We start from the raw sequence: 22,503 nt of genomic DNA, 5'->3' as shown, positions 1-22,503 counted from the left end.
CATCGCCTTCAGCCACGCCACCGGACTCCACTGGACGGACCACAGCTGCGTCCACTTCAGCTTCAGAAGGACCACGATCCACCACCACCAGCAACAGGTTGCACGCAGAAGCTGGAACAAGATCACAGCCGACCAGCTTGCGACCGCCCTGAGCAAGAACCCACCCACCAGCGCAACAAACCCCAGCCAAGCGGCCACCAACCTCACGAAGTGGATCAGCGACAGCGCAGACGACCTCGCCCCTCTGAAGACCCGCCTAGCAGACCCGGTAGCAAGAAAGCCCCATGGTTCACCGACGAACTCAAGAGCTCCAAGAAGAACTGCCGAGCCCTCGAGAGAACCTGGCGCAGAGACCCAACACCGGACAACATGACTGCCCTCAAGCTCGCCACCCGAAAACACCACCAACTCATCCACGCCACCAAGAAAACCGCATTCAAGGAACGACTGGACAACAACGCACACAACAGCAAGGAACTCTTCAACATTGTCAAAGAGCTCTCCAACCCCAATGCCGGAAACAACAACATCACCCCTTCGCAAGACCTCTGCAACTCCCTCGCCTCCTACTTCCACAACAAGATCGCAGACATACACAACAGCTTCAGCACTCACCGACGCACGCCACGACCGAACCACCGCCCCCCACCACCACCCTCTGCGCCTGGACCCCGATCAGCACCGAAGACACCGTCCGCACAATGAACTCCATCCACTCCGGATCTCCTACCGACCCCTGCTCTCACCACGTCTTCAACAAGGCCGACGCTGTCATTGCACCCCACCTGCGGGACATCATCAACACCTCCTTCGACACCGCTACCTTCCCGGAGAGCTGGAAGCACGCCGAACTCAGCGCTCTCCTAAAGAAGCCATCAGCCGACCCCACCGACCTCAAGAACTACCGCCCCTTCTCGCTGCTCCCGTTTCCTGCAAAAGTCATCGAGAAGACCGTCAACAAGCAGCTAGCCGCCTTCCTCGAGACGAACGGATCCCTGGACCTCTCGCAGTCTGGCTTCCGGGCCAACCACAGCACCGAGACCGCCCTGATCGCAGCCACCGAAGACATCCGAGCTCTGCTTGACAACGGAGAAACAGCGGCCCTCATCCTCCTAGACCTCTCCGCGGCCTTCAACACTGTCTGCCACCGTACACTAGTGCAGCGACTCAGCAACGTCGGAATCCAGGAGAAGGCACTGGAGTGGATCATCTCCTTCCTCGCCGGTAGGACACAGAGAGTCCGCCTTCCCCCGTTCAGATCTGAAGCCACCGAAGTCATCTGCGGCGTTCCTCAAGGCTCCTCGCTCAGCCCAACCCTCTTCAACGTGTACATGAGCCCCCTCGCAGACATCGCACGCCAGCACAACCTCAACATCATCTCCTATGCCGACGACACCCAGCTGATTCTCTCCCTCACCAACGACCCCGCCACCGCCAGAGCCAACCTCCACGAAGGGATGAAAGAGGTAGCCGAATGGATGAAGAACAGCCGCCTGAAACTGAGCTCGGACAAGACGGAAGTCCTCATCCTGGGATCCTCACCCTCCGCCTGGGACGACTCCTGGTGGCCCCCCGCCCTAGGCAGTGCACCCATACCAACAGACCACGCACGCAACCTGGGCTTCATCCTGGCCTCCACCCTCTCCATGACCAGACAAGTCAACGCCGTCTCCTCGTCGTGCTTCAACATCCTGCGCATGCTATGAAAGATCTTCCGGTGGATCCCCACCGAGACCAGGAAGACGGTCACCCAGGCCCTCGTCACCAGCCGTCTGGACTACGGCAACTCCCTCTACGCCGGAACCACCGCCAAACTCCAGAAGAGACTCCAGCGGATCCAGAACGCCTCAGCACAACTCATCCTGGACATCCCCCGTCGCTGCCACATCTCCGGACACCTGAGAGACTTGCACTGGCTCCCGGTCAACAAGAGAATCACCTTCCGACTCCTCACCCATGCACACAAAGCCCTACACAACCAAGGACCAGGCCACGCCCTCGCCACCTTCCCCCGCATCCGAAGAGCCACCACAGGGGGACGGTCCTTCTCCTACCTCGCCGCCAAGACATGGTACTCCCTCCCGACCCACCTCCGCCTGACCCAGGACCACCTCGCCTTCAGGAAGCAACTCAAGACCTGGCTGTTCGAGCAGTAGCGGACCCCCCTCCCTTAGCGCCTTGAGACCCTATGGGTGAGTAGTGCGCTATATAAATGCTTTGATTGATTGATTGATTGATTGTAGGGCCCCCTTTGTTTCCCCTCTGCCAGGGTTTTCATGGAGTAGGAAGCGCCATAAAAAACCTAGCGGAGAGAAAACTCCTAATATGCTTGGCGGGACTGCGGCGGTCCTGCCAAGCATATTGATGCCTCTACACCACTGCACCAGCACCAAGGAATGGGGATTCCCTGGCGGCTGGGGCAGGGCAATGGAGGTCCGACCGCCCAAATCATAATTGGGCTGTCGGGAGACCTCGGCCGCTGCACCCCCATGAGTCCCCAACTCGTATTTGGCCCCAGACTCCTAATCGGCCCCTATATGGCCATGACCATTTTTCTGGCCCTCTGTGGAGGTAGAGTGTCAGAGCCTGTTCCCCAAACATCAAGCACACACATTGTACAAACTCTATATTGGGGGTTGATTGTCAGTAAGGGCATGGAATTTCCAAAACTGCATAGGCGAATATGGACGATTTACCCAAAACAACATAGTGATGCATAGTGTGGGATCCCAACAAATGTGTGTCCTTTAATTGAGTGCATCTTCATTTCAATGGTGTCGTTGGAGTAAAATTTGCACCAGACAAAAAGGCCTTGGCAAGCACACACGGAAGGTTCCTGAAGGGGTAAGGACCAAGAGAGGGCATGATCTAGAAAAGCTGTGGTCAGTGGAAGGTAATGAAATGGAAAGAGTGTTATCAGTGGAGATAGGGCAGATAGAAGAGGGTTTGACTTAGAACAATATGATGATTTCCACCTCTCTCTCTTGCTTTTATTTGATGGAAACTATGCATCACTCCGACTGGTATGTATCAGCGGGACAGAGTGCATTACATGTAATAGATATGGACAAACAGGACAGACATTGAAGTATCCCATTAGGGTAAATATGGTACAACAGAGCACCAAGTGTTCTATGCAAGAGTCAAGGAGCTGTAGGGTAGAGTTTTACCTATAAGCGAAAATAGCCATCGGGGCAGAGGATCTCGAGTGAAGTATATGTGATCAAGTACAGATAGTCTGGCTGCAAGAGATATTGACCAGCAGGGCAGAGTGTCCAGGATACATCAGTGATAGTCTATGAAGCCTGGCATCCTGGATATACTAAAGATGAACAGGCTGGTAATTTGAAGCCCGTACCCAACCCTGAAAGCTGCCAGGTGCCATGACAAGTTCTATGTTTCTCTGGTACTTTGCGGCTTAGTTCGGGCTTGGTCAGTGCTTAAATTGTAAAAAAAATAAGCACAGGAACCCAAAGCACTGCTCAGAAGTCCAGTAGGCACAGTGAAATGGCAGTGCGCTCAATACCAAGGCTGGGTAGTCCTGAATGTACCTCAGGTCTCTTTAATCCACTTACAGGCGGCACACTGCCCTTCTATCTCTCTCTTGCAGGTCCCTGCTTTCACCCTTTGTGACAAGTTTTCCGTCTTTTTCTTCCTCCTTTTGGCTCGCGTGCATGCTTGTGTGTGTTTTTTTTCACTCTCTTGCACTTGTAAAGTGTCTCATGCGCAAAAATAAGTGCTGATGGCTAAAAATAAGTGCCAGTGGGCCCCAATGGATCAAGTTAAGGACTGGCTAATGGCGTAAAATGGCATTTGCTCTGTCAAAACTGTAGTTTCCTAGCTCTATTTAGAGTCAGAGTAATGCTGGATAACCACTTGTGGTGCCTCATCTGGCACTGGCGCCGATGATCCTTGAACCGGAGGTCAACCCGCTACAGGGCCAAAGGACCACTGGGCCACTGTGATGGTCATTCCACCCTATTTAGAGTGGAACAATCATCATTCAGTTTTTTTCTCCTTACAATTTTTAGGTCGATCGTGGGCAGCGCATGTGCTGTTCTGCGAGGCATGCTGTATTCAGGTAGGGACTTGAAGCTCCGCCCATATTTGTCATTGGTTTGTGTCATTGCCCACTGTAAACTGCGGCTGTTTATTGGTCAATAGGAGTAGTAGGTCCTCCTTAGTACCGCATTGTCTCATATTGTAACCTGGCGACACCCCTTGTTATGTGTGTTATTACTCAGTAGGCTTTTATTACAGCCCCCTAGCACTATTTTCTCATTTATCTTTGTCCTGCCTGCTTTTGCAGGCAGGACATGCTCTCTCCTAGCTCTTTTAAGAAAATGTTTATTGCACAAAAGCATTTGCAATGCAATAGGTCTTGCATTTGCAAGTGTTTAAGCTATTGGCAGTGCAAATTACAATGCCTTTTATTTATCTGTTTTAAAAACAACACATAAATAAAAGGCATTGTCATTTACAATGCCAATAGCTCAAACTTTTGTAAATGCGAGTCCTATTGCAGTGCAAATGCTTGTTTTTCTTCTTGGGGTTAGCACTGTGACTGTCCTACAGAGAAAGGCCTGATTCAGGAACAGAGGCGAGATGGTCTCGTAGTGGACGTAGGGGCCCGTTTGCAACATGACTGAAGGTGGTGGTAGGAGTGAAGGTCTCGCAGCCCACAACGGTACAGAAGACCTCACTTGGAGAGCCTTAGAGCTGGGGCACAGTCCACTGCAGTGGCCTGATTTACTGTTGGATTTGAACTGGTGCAATGTGCTTCTCTAGCTTCTACTCCGCTTGTTGCTTTTGCCTAACCAGTATTTGGGTTGCAATTTAGCCTGCATCCGATGGAGGCCTTGACCCCATGTGTGAACTCTGCACACCCATGAAGGAATTACTGAGACCTATTGGCAATGGTGATAGCGATTTTTCTTACGTCCATCCCTCATCCCAGCAGAGGTGCTTCCATTTGCCCACAAGTCTTTACACTTCATCAGGATCAATGTCAGCTTATGGTACTTACGTTCATGGCCTCCATGCTGGGGGTGTTTGTTTAAATAACTCATTCTTATTTGTCATGTGAGTGGCTAGCTTCAGCCTTATGAAACAAAACGCTGTTTAAATTGCACCATAAAAATATCATTGGTTTCATGAGCTGGTGATGAGTGAAGCAAGAGTGGTTTCTAGGCCTTCATGAGCAAGGCATTATTATATTGACAGAAAATTATGTTTTGAGATGTGATCTTTATTTTCGAAATCTCTTTAGGAAAGGAATGTGCAAAGCTAGGGGATTAATGTGTAGGCGTCAGTGTCACCTCACTCAAACAAGAGGAGATACGTGACAATAAACTGTCCTGAAAAGTAACAAAGCGGCTTCTTTGTAGTGATGGGTGCTCCCTGAGGTTTCCTCAGTGACTGATCAGTGACACGATGAATAGGGCAGTATACCCGAGGGTCTGTGGTGACATACCTGCTTCAGGATAAGATGTCTCAGTTTATCCTTCATGAATGACAGCTCCCACACGCACACTACAGTGCTGGTCCCTGCAGTGATGAGTGTGTTGGTGCTGGGGCACGCCGCACAAAGACACTGGCCCCAGTCCGCCAAGTTCTCACACACGGCTACAACCTGTGACAGAAAAAAACACATTGCGTCAGTATCCTGGACCGATAGACAACGCCCCCATTGCTTATGGTCCATACAACACGCGCTCCTGCTGTGTGATATACCTAATTGTGCTGTGCTCCAGTATACATCACCCCACACTATATGTACCCTCTAGCCTGCTCAGTCACATCAGTGACTCTGGCTGCTCTTGGGTTTCTAAGGCATTGTGACGTGTGCATATCAGAGCTGTAGCGCCCCTTTCTAATCTGCTTATTTCCCCCTTTGAGGATCATGCTAACAGCCATGTGCCTGCATGAGCCCGCCATTTTTGTGTCCTGTCTGGAATTTTGCCTTATCTGGCTCCCTCCATTCTCTTTCTTTAGCCTTAGGTGGAGTAATTCCACCAGATTCTTCAGAGGCCCTTGCCTTTGGAAATCATAATAACAGGCTTGTCTGTTCTGGTCCGTGGTATGTGTGCCCTCTTGCTTCATTTGGACTATGGTAATGGTAAATGCAAGGTGTTGAATTACCAAACACTTACACACAAATATCCTGCACTCAACATGTTCAAATATGTCTAACGCAAGCTCACTTTTGTGTACATCTGTGGCTGCACCATGCCCCATCTGTACCTGGTAATGAAGGCAACTACCTTTCTTTCTCTCTGGCTAGGGATATCACTCAGTGGAGATAAGATTTACTAGGGCTATTTACCTAATGGGAAAAACGTAGGGTGCGATTTAGAGTCTGGCAAATGGCAAAATCCCTCACAACCATGATGGAGTAACTAGGGTTGTGCCAGGTGCTGCAGCACCTCCAGATCTGGAAGCAGGTCTGAAGGATAATGGAAAACAGTGGGGCCTTTCAATCAGTTCTCTTAGTGGTGTAGAAAGGGTGGGGTGGGGGGGGGGGCGGTCCGCCCTGGGCGGAATGAGTTGTGAGGGCGGCGGCCTCCCCCCTGCTCTTACCTGCAGCCGTCGTGGGGCTGCACCCCACCCACCCCCTCGCTCTTAAATGCGGCCTCAGCGGGCGCATCGGTTGTCATTTAAATCTAAGAGGTGGCATTGGTTAATCACATTTTGTCATTCGTATGATTGGTCCTATAGTTGTGATGTAATAGTGATCTCTTTTAAACAGCTCTTTTTTAAAATAAAAACTGACACCACTTATCCAAAGATTTAAGGCTATCGTATCATTGAACTACTTTTTCACAAAAATGTCTCGGACTACTATCACACGCTCATCCTTCCCTTCTACAAACGCACTGCCCACTTGTTGCACTGCTCATTCAGTAACACCAGGGTTTTTAGAACCCCTATAATTTGGTGAGCTCATGCCACTGGGCAGCACCGACACTCAGATAATTGCTAGAGGACCACTGTTTACAGCTGATGGGCACACATTGGGACGGCAGATTTACAAGGAAGTGAATCATTTGTAAGAATGCGTCACTTTCCCTGCGCCACCCTTGGAAACCCTTGTGCCACCATGGATGTGCCGTATTTACAATATGGCGCACCATGGCGCAAGGATTGACAGATGCGCCAGAAATTCTGATCCATCTGTTAGCGCAAAAGTCATGCATTGCTGTAGTCTTGTCTCAAGCACGATGCAACTCCAGCAATGCATGTTGAGGCCTATCCTCATTGTGCTGCGTTACTCCTTATGCCTGCTTCAAGCAGGCGTACGGGTTTGACGCAGTGGCATCCTAGAAGTGGCGCAGTGAAATCTTGTCGATTTCACTGCATCACTTTTACGAGGCTTTCCTGCGTGGGAACACCCACCCTGCATACATTATACCTGATACAGGCATATTGTAACGCAGGGCTTTACAACATGACGCATCTCCCTAGATGCGACACGTTCTAAATGGGCCGCTGCGTCACAAAGTGGCGCAACGGCGGTGCAAAAATGATACAAGGGACTTGTAAATCTCTCCCAGAGTGTTTGTGCGCCTCTTAAACTGATGAGTTCTCAGAGTGATTGTACTCCTTTAAGGACTCACAGCACGTCTGCACATGCAACCCTTGCACTGATGAACTCTCATAGTATATCTGTATGCTGTATGCTTCTGCCAGAATGCCTTTGGGGCCGATTCCGATCCGGTAAAATAACCGTCCGTACGATTCGCATCCGGAGCCGTCTCCGTATGACTCACACACACAGGTAAGGGCGATTCGTACGGAAAAGCGCACAATCACATACACACCGTACGGCCGTACCCCTGCAATCATGCGGTGTCCGCGCCGTACACCCGGCGTATATGGGGTATGCACCGTACACCCAGCGTACATGGGGTACAGTGCGTACTCCATGTACGCTGGGTGTACGGTGCATACACCCCATGATCGCAGGGGTACGCGCTGTACCCCTGTGATCATGGGGGGTACGCGCCGTACCCTGGGGGGCCGTTCCGTACCTGTTTCGGCGCAAACTCTGCTTTTACGGCTGGTTTTAGCTCCCAAAGAAAAAGGGACGTACAGTGCGTACCCGACACGTATTGTACTTGCTGGGTCGTATAAACCAGCCGCGAACCGTACATATGTCGCGTACAGCGGGTTCCGAGGGAGAATCATATGGAGATTAGAGTCGTACAGTCTCTGTACGATTTGTACGGAGTCCAGCTGCTGGTACGAATCGTACTTAGTCGTCGTAAGAGGGACGTTGCAGGGTACGAATCATACGGGAAAAACGCCCCGAACGGCTATTCGGAGCGGTTTTTAACAGATCGGAATCAACCCCCATGTGTTTATGTAGCTGATGATTTCACAATAATAGCCCGCACCCCCACTCACGGCCCTCATCACCAGGTACAAATATGGGGGCATTTGTATAGACACTGGTCGCAAAATGTTTGCGACCAGTATTTTTGCGACCAGTTTAGAATTTTGTTAACTGACCTATGTACTAATAGGTTGGTACACAAAATTCCAAATAGTAGTGAGTTGCAATCCCACACTACTGCACCGAATATTCATGCGGTAGGTGGCAACTACAATTGGTGCCCACTGAAGGGATTGCGGCCTGCTAGGTTCAGCAGACCACTAGTCAATGATCACTTTTTGACTAATATTTTTCTAAATAAAGTCCTTTTAGCTCTCGCCTATGAGAGTGCATGTGTTAGGGGCAAGATGGCGGCCGCGTGGATGGCCGGGTGAGAGTGCGCTATTCACCTTCGCAGAGAAGGATGCCAGGGAAAGCCGCTTACCCGTTTATTTAAAGTGCGGGCTGAATGCTGACGGAACCGGCACCGTTCCAAATCATCTAACCGCGGATAGGTCCAGTACGGCGTGTTTCGATGGAAGATTAGCCTTGACGGCTCTCTGCTGATTTTCCCCGCGGAAGCACGGTACGCGGGGCGGGCACTCCAGCCCTCTCAGCTCGGTGGCTGCTGCGGACCTGACGGCCTCGAGGGGCGGGTGATTGAAAACCGCTGAGAAAACGCTGAGAGAACGTCTACGGCGTAGGAGACGAAGACGGCTGACGGCTGCTGGCTGTTTTTTTTTCTCGGGAAGAAGTAAAAAGAACTTTGCAGCGATACTTTGTTGCGGGACATTTGGTGAATATTTTGACAGTGTATCACTAGCGCAGAGCATCGTGATAATCATGGCCCCGAAGGGTAGAGGCACGAAAAAAAACGGCACTAACGTTAACACCAATGCCGCCAATACTGTGAACCTGAATTCGCATCTATCAAGTACGGTTCAAGCTTTGAATCCCCCCGACCTCACAACTGGTATATCTGGGGATAGCACTGGATGTGTAACTGGGACTGTAGCGTCTACGACTAAAGCTAGTCAAGGTGAGCCAAGCATAAATACAAATTTAAATGCAAATGGGAAAGGCTCTAAAACTCCTGTTGTACATGCAATTTCTTTGAAGACAGGCGCAGCGGCTAGCGCAAAATCCGCTAGTGTGATAACATTAAATGGCAACACTGGTAATATTGGAGTTAAGAATGGCCTGGCTCCCCCTGAGCGCACTATTAATGTAGAGGCTGAAGTGAATCATCGAGTAATAAATGAGGATCTGACTGATTTGGCTGATTCGGAATCTGCAATCTCTGAGGGCAAGTTTTATTCTATGCCTGATCTATCAGTTGTTTCAGAAGATGACTGTAACAGTTTGCCAGGTGAATGGGGAGGTGAGGAGGCATTTACAGGGGAAGATGAAGATGAAGATGTGGACACAGAGCAGACATCTACACAGGTTAAGGGCTTGGTAGACTATCAAGATACTGTCAGACGGAATTTTGACGCAGAGAGCCTAACACAAGCGATGACGCCCTTTGTACAACCCACCAGGGAAGGAGAGGACATTGAACTACAAGAGCAAGAGCAAGGACAAAATCAAGGTTCAATTGAGGAAGAAGCTAATGGGGCCACTCTGGACATAATTTATAAAAGTATTATGGCTAAGCATGAGCGAATTTTGCGGATCTCGCGTTCGCGAATTTTGCGGATTTGCGGATTCGCAATCCGCAAAATCCGCGAATTCCCGCGAATTTTTTTTTTTTTGTGTTCGCCCGTGTTTCTGCAAGTTCGCGAGGGTTTTGTACACTTTCGCAAATTGCGAACTTACCTGTCGGGTCGCAAGTTTCGCGAACTTGTTGTTTCTACGTGTCCAGCCTGTTTGGGACACTCTTCTTCATCACTGCCACTCTCTGTCACCACTGCCACTCTCTGACTACTCATGCCACCCTCTGGCCCACCCATGCCACCCTCTGTTTCATCACCACACCCTCTGGTTGTCCAGTGTACATTATTTTCGGCAAAGCAAATCACACCTTCCCTGCCTCAAGTGACCTGAATTAATTTGGGGCTGATTAATGTGTCACAGAATATTTTTTTAGCTGGCACCTGCTTCCTTAGTGCGCCCTGATTAGTGATCTTTTGCACTTGCTAAGTGCTTTCATTGTTGCAAAATTAGTTACAACACCTGCCCTGCCCCAACTGACAATAATGAATTAGGGGCTGATTAATGGATTTTAACTTCCAGCCTGGCTCCTGCTTGTCTCCCTTAGCTGTAATTCAGGACCTTTTGTGGCATATGTGTAACTATTCTGAGGTTCAGAGCAGGGTCACATAATAGTTTCAACTGGCAACTGAACTCTGGAGGGGCCCCTCAGGAAGCACTACAGGAAATGGCTACTAATGATGAGCCTGAACTTTTGAACCTGGTAAGTAGTTACTTTCAGTTTTGCTAAGATCGTATTTCTGCAATTTTGCACTTATTCGCGGGGCGCGAACTCACGCGAACTCACGCGAACAGTGCGAGCAGTGCGAGCAAAATCCGCTGCTCGCGGATTTGCGGATTTTGCGGGAGATTCGCAAATCTCGCGGATTGCGGATTTCCCGAAAATCCGCAAAATCCGCGAGCGGAACGGATTTTCCGCCCATGTAATTATGGCACATAGGGCAGAGACCAAAGCTGAAAGCAACCGTACTCAGGGAGCAGTCCGGAAACTTCAAAATACCATGCGCCGGATGGTCAAATCTTTTAACAAGCTTACTTCGTGAGTTACAGAAACGGAGGAGCGCATCTCTAGTGCAGAAGATACACTGACAAAACAACAAGTGGCTATAGAAACTTTACAGGCGACTAGAACAGATGCGGAATGGAAATTAACTGACTTAGAAAATCGCGCAAGGCGTAATAATTTGCGTGTTTTAGGCATACCTGAAATGAAAGAAGGGAAAGATGTTCGTAAATTCATTATCAAGACTTTCACAGAAGCCTTCCCTGAGTTAAGTGATTGGCAATAGGAGAATGAGGTTGTAAGGGTACATCGATTCCCGTTTACTCAGCGCAAACCTCATGGATCTTTTAACTCAGCAGCGGGATCCAAGGCACAGCCACGTGCGATACTGATATGCTTAAACAATTTCATTTTGAGAGAAGCGCTATATAATTTAGCTCTGCCGGATAAACGCCGCACAGGCAGTGGGTGCAAATTCTTTGTCCGCCCAGATTTTTGTCCTGCAACTGTGACACTAAGATGGCAATTTCGACAACTGTTCTCGCCATTTCAAACCAAGGGGGCACAAGTATTCCTCCTAAATCCAGCAAAGCTCAAGGTGATCTACAGGGGGCAATCTAATTTTTTTACATCGGAGCCCCAGGCACAAGCGTATCTGAAGACTTTAGATACAAACACTGGGGCACCTTAACCTAAGTTTGATAATGGAGAATGTGGCACTTCAACACACCGGGTGGCAGTTTGGGATCACAAAGAAATCGATCGACTTCAGCTCGCATTAGTAGCATAAAATAAGACTGCTATTTGACTTTAGTATGGATTTTGAGTAGATTAATGGGACACTTATAATTAGAAATATGTAGTTTTGGGCCCTTGTTTAAAAGTCTTAAATGTTATAGAGATGTTTTTTTCTCAACCCAACATATACAGGTAATTTTTATTAACTGATAGTCTTGGTTGGTTAGAGATAAATCGCCTTTTTTTTTCTTTTCAAGTGTCTTATATCTGTGGTAAAATAACGGGAAAAAAGCATTAAGAGGGTGGCGGCCTGACTGGCTTCCTGTGGAGGTGGAACTCGCACACCCGCACCACTAAGGACTATGTCCTTTTGCTCTATAGTGGGTGGTGGGGGAGGGAAGGGGGGAAGGGAGGAGGGGGTTGGTTGGGGGCAAACTGGGAGGGGGGCGTTAAATTTAAAAAGAGATCACAAGTGCATTTTTCTTCTTCATTTTATATGTGTGGTACGCAGGGCAGCGGTGGAATGGCATTTTGGGTATTTTGAGATTATGGAATGGCAGCTAGAATGCTGAGATTAGGTACACTGAATGTCAGGGGTCTTAATGCCATTAATAAAAGACAACGGGTGGCTAGGGAATTGCAGTGGCTTAGCTGCGATATCATCTGTCTCCAAGAGACGCATGTAGCATGGTCTAACCGGAAATTTCTGACCGAGCTCGGGTATAATGTTTTAGTATGTACTAAGCAAACTTCCACGATCAGAGGGGTTGCCATATTAGCTAGAAAACATGTTTCTGGCTCCGGGCAGGTCCTGGAGGATACCGGCGGTAGATGGGCTATTACAGAATGTTTCATTGGCACTTTTAAATGTACGGTGTGCTCCATTTATGGATCTAATTTTGATGAGCCAGCTGTTCTAGAATATCTTAATGTTGAATTAGCAACTTGGCCCACCCCAGTAATAGTTTGTGGAGATTTAAATATCAATCTTCAACTAGACTCATTAGGTAATGAGAAATATATATATGTTGGTAGGAAATCTAAAGTATATAGAGCATTACAAGCACTTTTTACTTCACATGGATTGACTGATGCCTGGTCCCATCTTAGGAAGGGTAACCCTGGCTATACTTTCTTCTCGGCACCTCACCGGAAACTGGTGCGCTTGGATTATTTTTTACTACCACAAAGCTTACTCCATGGCACACAAATGCAAGTATACCCTCGAGTTACGTCTGATCATGGCCCTGTAGTCCTATCCATTCAGATAAACTGCCCTCTTAATAAGCCCCGGGAATTTACCTTTGACCGCAAGCTGCTGTTAGATATCAAATTTCAAGAGTATATGAGAGAATGGGTTGCAGAGTACTTTAATTATAATAGAGATAGTACTGAGAAGGGGATAGTCAAGCGGCTTTCAGAGGGGAGGTCCTTAGTTTTGGGCTATATGCGCAAAAACAACTACGCGCCAAACTCCAGGAGCTTCACAGTGACCCAGGAAAGGTTGAGGAGCGCTTGGTCCAGGATATAAGCTTAAGTAGAGATATTCAAGATACTACAGCAGAGGTAGCCCGATGTAAGGGAAAGGTGAATTATCATTGGAGTAAGGAGGCGGCAAAAACTTACGCCACTAAGCGCCAGTTCCTATATGAGTATGGTGAGGCAAGAGGCAGGTGCCTGGCCCAGAGAATGAGAACCAGGGAGGTTGCACAACGAATTAAACTTATTAAAGATGTAGACGGGCAAACAGTAGACACTGAGATGGAAATTGTGGAAGTCTTTTGGCAATTCTACACTCGTTTATATGCTAGAGAAGACTATGACACTAGTAAAGCTAATGCTCTGTTAGGACAATTCTGTGGGCAAAATTTAGATAGTGAAGTTGCAGCTAATTTAGAGGCTCCAATAGAGATGTTTGAACTTGAAGCAGCAATTAAGGCACTACCAGCAGGTAAGGCAGCTGGCCCTGACAAGCTGCCGTTAGAGGTTTACAAATCTCTCTTTCAAGTTGTAAAACACAATATGCTAGCCACATTCAGGATGGCACAGACTGGGAGGTACCCTAAAACGTGGGATGAGGCCAGTATTGTGGTTTTTAGAAAAAAGGGGAAACCAGTAGATCAACCAGCCTCATACCGGCCTATCTCACTGCCGAACACTGACGGGAAAATGTATTCGAAAATATTGGCGACAAGGCTCTCAGATGTGATATCCCCACTGGTCTCCGTATATCAGCATGGGTTTAATCCCAAACGGGGTACAACTGATCACGTCAACCGGGTGATTGCTTTAATAGACTACGCAAACGGTTTGGGAATTCCACTGAGCCTTATATTGTTGGACGCTGAGAAGGCCTTCGACCAAGTGTCGTGGGCCTTCTTATGGGATCTGATGAAGTATCGAGGGTTTTGGCCAAAATTTATAAAATCAATACAGACACTTTATCAACGACCCAGTGCACGGATCTATGTAATGGGGCTACAATCTGAATTGGTATCAATACAAAGGTGTACAAGGCAAGGATGCCCGTGTTCCCCGTTGTTATTCGCCCTCTACATAGATCCGCTCTTAAAAATGATAGAGAACAGTCCTCGGATCCCCCCAGTTAGGATACAACATCAACAATACCGGGTCCTAGCGTATGCTGATGATGTTGCTGTGATTTCTTCAAGGCCGGCCCTGGCAATGCCTGAGATTGAACATTTAGCAGCGGTATATGGCTCGGTATCCGGATATAAATTAAACACCGCTAAGACCCAGATATTATGCGTTAATATCAAGTCCTTTCACGATATTCGGGTTCTAACAGAGGTTACATATTTAGGGATACAGATCAATACCTCGGCTTTGGCTACGGTAAAATCTAACTGGCAGAAGCTGCTTAGTGAGATTCGTAAACAACTGGACCAATTTGAATGTTTACATTTGACGCTTGTAGGCAGGTGCAATACATTAAAAATGATGGTATTACCCAAGATCTTATATTTTCATCGTTGCATACCGTTAGAGATCCCCTTGGTATATATTACACAGCTCCAAGCGATTTGTATGAAATTTGTATGGGCGCGAGGAAAGGAGCGGCGCGCAAAAAAGTATATGGTATTGCCAAGGACTGTCGGGGGTTGGGCGGAACCCGATTTCCTTTTATACTATTATGCTTGTATGCTTCTGCGCATGAATATTTTGCTCACAGAGAAGGGACCTTTGGAGCCAGCATTACAACCATCGATATATGGTCTGCTATTGGGGGCTGAAGTCAGGAATCGTCTTTTTCTCAGTATGGATTGGAACTACTACAAACGCACTAGATTCAAGGTGGTAGTGGCTACCTATAAAGTCTGGAAGGCAATAAAAAACTACTATAAAATCGAAAAGATTTCTATATATACTCCACTGACTGCCCCGAGTCTACACCCCAGCATTAGTTGGGATAGTATAGTGGCGAGTTGGCGCATAAGAGGGTTAATTACAGTAGGGGACTTATACACAGAGGATGGCTTAAAGTCATTCAGTCAGCTGAAACAACAATTTCAGATCCCAACTGCACATTTTTTTAAATATTTACAAATTTGTGAGTATTTAATGAAAAATACTATAAACATGGTATCTAAACCTCTTATAGAGGCCAACAAGAAAGGCGCTCGGATCGGAGTACTTTATAATTTAATGCTAGAGGCTATGCCTAACGACTTAGAAGCACAAGTGACCAAATGGGAGAATAGTATGTATGTGTGTTCTTATATAGCGCTCGACTTACCCTTGGGCATCTCGGTGCTTGCATTGGGAACCCGTCCTGGCTTTTCCCTGTGAGATAACCCGTACTGGGCATCCCCAAGGTGAAAGCCAGGCATCCCGCCGCGGGGGGGGGCTTTCGTGGAGACTAAGCAAGCCGTCGGCGTCACCATGCGCTCTACAAATCTCCCTATTATTGCCCAGAGTTGCAGAGTGTGAACCCGTGATTCGAGTAGGCACCGAAGTGAGAATTATCGAGTCCATGGACCCTTGGGCTCAGACCCTGCCGCGTCGGGAATTGAACCCTGGTCCCGGGTCTGACCTCTGCTTCAGGGTATGCCTCCTCTAACCAGTGAGCCACACTTCTCCACAATAGGTTAGGATGTCAAGCAGTACCGTTTGAAAGGTCAATTGAACTTGCTGGAAGAATACTTATGTCTTCTAATCTTATAACCCAACATTATAAAACCTTGTTTTATTTGTACCGTACCCCAGATAAAATATCAACGTGGGGTGGAGACCCAGAAGGAAAATGTTTCAGATGTAGTGCCCATCAGGCGGATGTAAAGCATATTTTTGCCACTTGTGTAAAATTAGGGTGTCTGTTCAGGCATGTAAATAAGTTTATATCTGAGATCTTGGGCACCACTTTTCAGTTCTCAATAATGCAGATTGTGTTGGGTATACATACAAAGCTTGATCAAGCTGAGGCTAGCGATAATACCAGCTATCTGATTTCTGTTGCCACAGCGGTCCTAAGACTCTGTATTGCCTCATGTTGGTTACAAAGTGAACCTCCTTCGTTTGAAGCATGGCAAACTCGGTTTATATTCACTTATAACATTGAATATAATTTGTACGCCATGAAGGGAAGGAGGAAAAAGGCATTGGGGCAGCAAATATGGGGTCCGGTTAGAGCTTATATGGATGCAGAAGATTGATTAATCCTGACTCTCTATGTACCATAGGTAAAACCTATAACTGACTTCTCGCAGGATTATTATGAAACATTGCAATATGTAGTTCAATTTATAATATATGTAACACCGGATTTAACTCTGTTTAGGTTTTAAGTCTTGATTTGGCTGTACCTTCATATCTCTTTTTTTTCTCTTTTATATCATCTGTTTCGTTTCCAGGAAAATAATGCCTAGTACACTGTTCTTGCAACCTCACAAATGTCTGATGATAAGCTGTACGTTTTATTTTGTATTCGTGATCTCTACTTCAATAAAGAAATAAAAAAATAAAAAAAAGAGAGTGCATGTGTTAGCGTAAGCTCTCTCACTTGCAAGAGGTATTATGTTGCATAAGAGGCTTGGAACCCTCCCATTGCTTGCCATTCATTGGCGGACGTGTCAGTCTTCTTTGAGGGCTCTTAATTGGCCGGAGCTTGCGATGCCGCTTCCTCCTGTTTCAAGTGTGAGCATGGCTCAACTAATGATTAATATAGGGGCTCATTACTATGTCAGGCGGAAAGCCTCCGCCCGAGACAGACTCTATATTCGGACCAACCAACTTGCTGTCAGTGGTTCCGACCGCTGGATTACGATGCAACCAAACACAGTTCGATCGGAGCCCCATTGTTCCCTAATGGAGCTTGTGTTGTACCCGACAACTGGACGTAACACAGGCTCCTATAAAGAAATGGAGTGTGTGTGGAAAACCCTGCACCCTGTCACAGGAACCCCACGGTTCCTGCCACACAGTGCAGGGTTTTACATGGGGGTCCCCTAGGTATCCCCTTGGCTATCAACAATAACCACGAGGCCTAGGGGGCCCTGCCATGGGCCCCCAAAGTCAGGCAGCCTTTCTGTGTCGGACAGGCCGACGTGGAAAGGTTGTTGGAAAACAACATTGTAATCCTGTGGGCGGAAATGCTGTTCATAGGGGTGTACAATGCGGTTCCTACCAACACGGATACTCTGCGAGTCGATTAGAACTGATTTGGAATGACCGCTCGTTTTATATTCCAACCACAAACAAATAATCGGCCGGTCAGAATCTAAACCGACTGAGTTGGTCGGAAGGGCTCCAACGAGGTAGAGGTGATTCCGATTGTAGGGAGGAGGCTTTCTGCCCGACATTGTAATCGGCCCTATAATCTGATTAGGGTCCTTCCTCTGTCCATTCACTGCTTGCTCTGTGATTCAGGTCCTATTTTCTTACAAGTTCACTTGTACTCAACTTTGCGGGCAATTTCACCCTCCCCTTTGCCAATGCTTGTTGCATCTGCTCCCTTATGTCTGCGTTCAGTGCTGATTATTGCAGTTTTATATAGCGTGGACTGGACCCAAGGGTACAGGAGTGCTCAACATGACTAACAGTTACTTTACACAAGGGAATTTTTTTTTAGGCAGGGAGATGAAGTGATTTGCCCAGGAACACAGGATGTTGAGCCGACGCTGGGCCTCAAACCTGTTCCCCAGTTCCAAAAGCAGCAGCTCTGGCCGTTATGTCACATGCTCCCCCCTTTTAGTACCTTTGTTTCTGGTTTAATAATGCAGCAACAGAACACAGCTTTCACTGTAACAAATTGCATGTGGACTCAAATTTTGCGGGAAATTTTCCCCTCCCAGTCTCTTTTGCCAATGCTTGCTGCATCTGTCTCTGCCTATCTGCTCCTTCCTGTCTGTGGCAAAATTACTGTTTTTTAAAATAAATTAATTGCAACTCATCTAGCTCTTAGCTTGCTGTGAGGGTCACAGCTGCAATGGGCCATTATTATTTGTAGATGAATTGGGACAAGGGTTATCAGAATGCGAGAGTCCACTGTGAACTGTGAAGAATAGACAGGCTCGTACCCCAAACACTTAATGGTACAACTTAATCGCCTCTAGTAGATATGATGGCTCTTTTTCTCCTCGACGGCTAAATCCCATCTCTCCTCTGCGAATGTAACAAGCACTGGAGAAGCCATTAGCTCCTGCTTACAGGAGCATACCAGCCAAGTCACACTGTGCCACCGTGTGACACACGATAACAGCTCCCACCACATGGTCTCCCAGTGAGGAGTCAAAATCTCATGGTGTCAGGATAAACGAGCTTAAAACCACTTTACATTGTGGTTTTCCAGCTCGTTTTCCAAGACTTTAAACTGCCAGTCCATTAAGGGGTGTGAAAACACCCCAGGAAATTGACACCGGCCTCAGCAAGCTTTTGGGGAGGGGGGGGCATGGTAGGGATCAAAAGCAGGGGCGGCTCCCCTATTAGGGCGGAGGAGCGTCGCCCCACTGCTTTCTCGTAGTGCGAGAAGCAGAAACATTAAATGGTAAAACTACCATTTTATGTTTCTGCTTCTCGCACTGCAAGAAAGCAGAAGGGTTTGGTTGGGGGCGGGTGGGTGGGCGCTTACTGCTTGAGGGCACGGGAGGAGTGGCTTGCCCAATGCTGTGGGCCCTGACCAAACCAGTCATGTACATGGAGAAAATGGCCTCCCCATAGACGCCTGTGTGGTCGGCGTTGTGATTGGCTTAGGGGAGGGAAGGGAGGCTGCCTGCTTCCTGATCTGCCAGACCCGGCCACGAGCTGAGACGGCGCTGGACCCGGGAAAGTAATTATTATTATTTTTTTTAATTAACCTCCCTTCGCGCAAACCAGCGTGCAACCCCCACCCGAAATTCATGCCAGCCGTGACTGTTCAAAAGTGCCTTGCAGGTACTTCTCGGAACAAGGCCCGCCCCCTCCTCACATGGTGAGATTCTTCTTCAAGTTGGCAGGTATGCAGGAGGTACTGGTTTGGCCAAAGTTTTTATAGGCATGTTACACAGCATCGCAGCTACTCTGCAGCTCGGATAAGTTAGTGTCATAGCACATTTTCCCATACCTTAACATTGTTGCACAGTAGCAGTGCTGCTTTTCAACATCCCTAAAACAAGGGCTTTGAGTGGAAAAAGTAGGGGGTCTCTCAAAGGGGCGTGGCCAATGTAATTAAAGGTGTGGCTTAAGTATACGCAAGCTTATAATCTTTGCTTAGCATGGTGTGTCGCCCTGCTGGTATTTTACTGCTTCTGTCATTGCATACAGATATTTAATACTGACAGAACAAATAACATTACACCTACAACACGCCAGGGCTATTGGCTTTGCCAATGGTTGTTGTCTGTGTAAGATAAATCAGCAACAACTGTGGCTTCGTTGTATAGAATATTGAAAATGCTTCAGCTTTGAAAAGATGAGACTGTGAAAGCACTATAACGAGTCTCTCTGAAGTTACCTCAAAAGCAGTGAAGGGTGGCACTGCTGCAGAGGTGAGATTTTTTTTTTCACCCAGACGACAAAAATGGAGAGACCAATAGAGTAGAGTCCCGGTTCGGCACCTGCTTTATAGTACTGTCGGTGCTGAGCACCGGAAGGACCCGGCCCACTTAAAGCCCTGCCTAAAACATTGACATAGCCAAAGACTCTCGTCAGCGAGAAATAATGGCTTGTCAATGCTTGTTCCTTAAAAGGAAATGGGGCTGTGTGTATGTGTTTCCCTCCAGCCAGTGTGCCGTTAGATTGTGTGTTTTGCTCTGAAGCTGGCTAGCTTCTGACAGTGTGTGCCTGCCTGTTTCTCTGTGCAGCAGACGAGTCCTCGCACTGTCCCTGTGTCCCTCCAGAGTATCCCTCCCCACTGTGAACTTGTATGTTTCCAGCCTGTGAGCTCTGCATAGAATGTGGCGTATGTCCCTTTAGTTGAAGAGGGCCTCCCCTGCCTCCCTGAGGCTGCTGTCGAGGGCATGGAGAGGGCATCCGGACAGCTGTGGACAGATGCTGGCCGGGTTCCTCTTCCATTGTTATACATTTTTAAACACAACAATAAAATGGCACGACATGTTCTGCAGAACGGATACTGGCACCTCCACAAACCCGGGAAGAACGAGCAGACACTGGTAAACGATGCTGCTTTTAATGTCGGCCATGGCATTGGCAGCCTGGCTCAGGGGCTGAGCTTGGCACAGGAAATGCACGGGGGAGATGCAGCCAAGCTCTCTGTGTGGACCAAAAAGCCCAGAAGAGCCAATGTCCCGAGGCGAGTGAGCTCTAATGAAACACCCATGACCAAAGCTAATAGGCCTGACTTTCATACGGAAAAACATGCCGAGTCCCAAAGAAATGAAAAACTCATAATGCAGCAAAAGGAAAAACACAAAAAAGGATAGCTTTTTGTATAGAATGCATGTGTCAGGTAAAGAATTATGGGCCAGATGCAGTAGTCACTTTTGTGATCGCAAACCCTGCGATGGGCAATATTAAAGCGCTAGAAACTGCAAAATGGCTTCTTTTGATATTCACTAAATACATTTTGCGATTGGGGAAAGGTTACCAAATTGCAAAATGTGCTTAGAAATGGATATCGAATTGCATTTTTGAAGGTGTGTTTTTAGGGTGGCCCTTCCAACCTGCAATTCAGTATCAGGTGTATCAATGGTTTGCGACGAATTCAGGCGGCAATCAATTGAAAAGTTACCAACACCTCAAAGGAGGTGGTAAGTCATCGGCAAAAGGAAGGGTTCTCCTTTGTGAAGGCAAACAAAAGTTTGTTAGGGAGTAAGCAGGGGTCCAAAGGACTGCTGCCAACTAAACTTTTTTTAAAGAAGGAAGTTTTTCTTTTAAATGCAGTCCCATATTCAGTAAGGACATTTGGCTTCTGCTGCATTAAAACAAATTTGCTTTTTAAAAGAGATCACAGACCTAGTGGTCTGCTGACCCTAGTAGGCCACCATCCCAGTGATGGCTTCCAATCAGAATGAGTTGTACTTTGTGCCCTGCCTCATTAATATTCATGATGTAGGTCAGGTTGAGGCCCACCTTGGACGGGAATTTTGCGCTCCACTTATTAATTCGTAGGTTGGTTTGCAAAATCAGAACAGATTCACAGAAATACGGTGCACAATTTGCAACCGTTTTTTGTGATTTGATTCTTAATACATCTAGTCCTAAATGTGTGATTCATTAAAAATTGGGCTATCAGTTAATGAAAACCATAAACAACCACAGCAATAGATTATTCTACAAAATTAAATACACTTTTGCATTCTACCTGTTTCATTTAAACAGAGCAAATGAGGAACAAATTCACTTCCACATGTGACCCTCTTGATGTTATAAAGTTTAGGTCAGGAAAATACATAGCAGTTACTATTACACATCCAAAAAAATGGAGGGAGGAAGAAGCAGAGGTTCATTCAGCTTCGAAGAGGTACTGGTTATCTATCAGAAAGGGGGGGATGAACCAAATAAGTCTCAGAACTTTTTGTCTCGGAGACCCTCAACCACCATTCACAGACTGCAGTGCGACGTGGATATAGGTACCATCTTTAGGCCTATAACTTAAATATGCATTTCATTTGCATCATAGTGTGGAGAAACATAGGCCAGGTTGACATTTGCCACAACTCCTCAAGTCCCAGAATTTCAATGGATTCCTCTAGATATTTCTTAAAACGAGTTTTCCCTGTTTGCAAATGTATTTCAGTCCGATCTTTGTGGTGGAATTTCAAGATGATTTCTCTCCTGGCCAGGGTTTGTTTTGCCAGGGAAAACTCGAGCCTTACTTGAGCTGGGGAAACCGCTCTCAGCAGGTGGAAAACAAATTTGTACATTCTGATCTGAAGGGAATCCAGTAGCTTTCCATCTCGCCCAAGCATCAGTTCACTGCCATATGCTTTTGGCAAAAACTTAGCTTTGATCACGACGAAAAGCGGCTTCAAAGAGTGGCCCCACAGTGTTTTTGAAAGGGGTATAAATGCAAAGTTCAGAGCAGTGGCTTTTTCCTTGATCATTTCTTTCTGTGGAGGGTAGTGGGGGGAGGTGGTGAAGGAAGCCAGTGAGTATAGTTTAACTCCCAGATATTCATAGGAGGTTACTTCTTCTATAGGCTGTTCACTAAGCCGCCACTGACCCTGATCAATAATATGCCTCCTGAGCGACATCACTTTTGTCTTGTTGAGATTGATTT

General features: G+C 47.3%; 1 protein-coding gene across 2 annotated transcripts in view; it reads right to left on the bottom strand.

The window, feature by feature from the left end:
- Positions 1–22,503, bottom strand: part of WDFY4 (WDFY family member 4) — an 856,906-nt gene that overhangs the window by 25,747 nt on the left and 808,656 nt on the right. For both annotated transcript variants that reach the window (XM_086921796.1, XM_086921797.1), the window contains one exon: positions 5,474–5,632. In XM_086921796.1, the coding sequence (XP_086777922.1) occupies positions 5,474–5,632 (159 nt within the window). The remainder of the gene's footprint in view (positions 1–5,473; positions 5,633–22,503) is intronic.

This window comes from Lissotriton vulgaris, chromosome 5, assembly GCF_964263255.1.
Source record: "Lissotriton vulgaris chromosome 5, aLisVul1.2, whole genome shotgun sequence".
Classification (NCBI taxonomy): domain Eukaryota; kingdom Metazoa; phylum Chordata; class Amphibia; order Caudata; family Salamandridae; genus Lissotriton; species Lissotriton vulgaris.
Note: the sequence above shows the minus strand (reverse complement) of the source record. Positions and strands in the feature narration are given on the sequence as shown.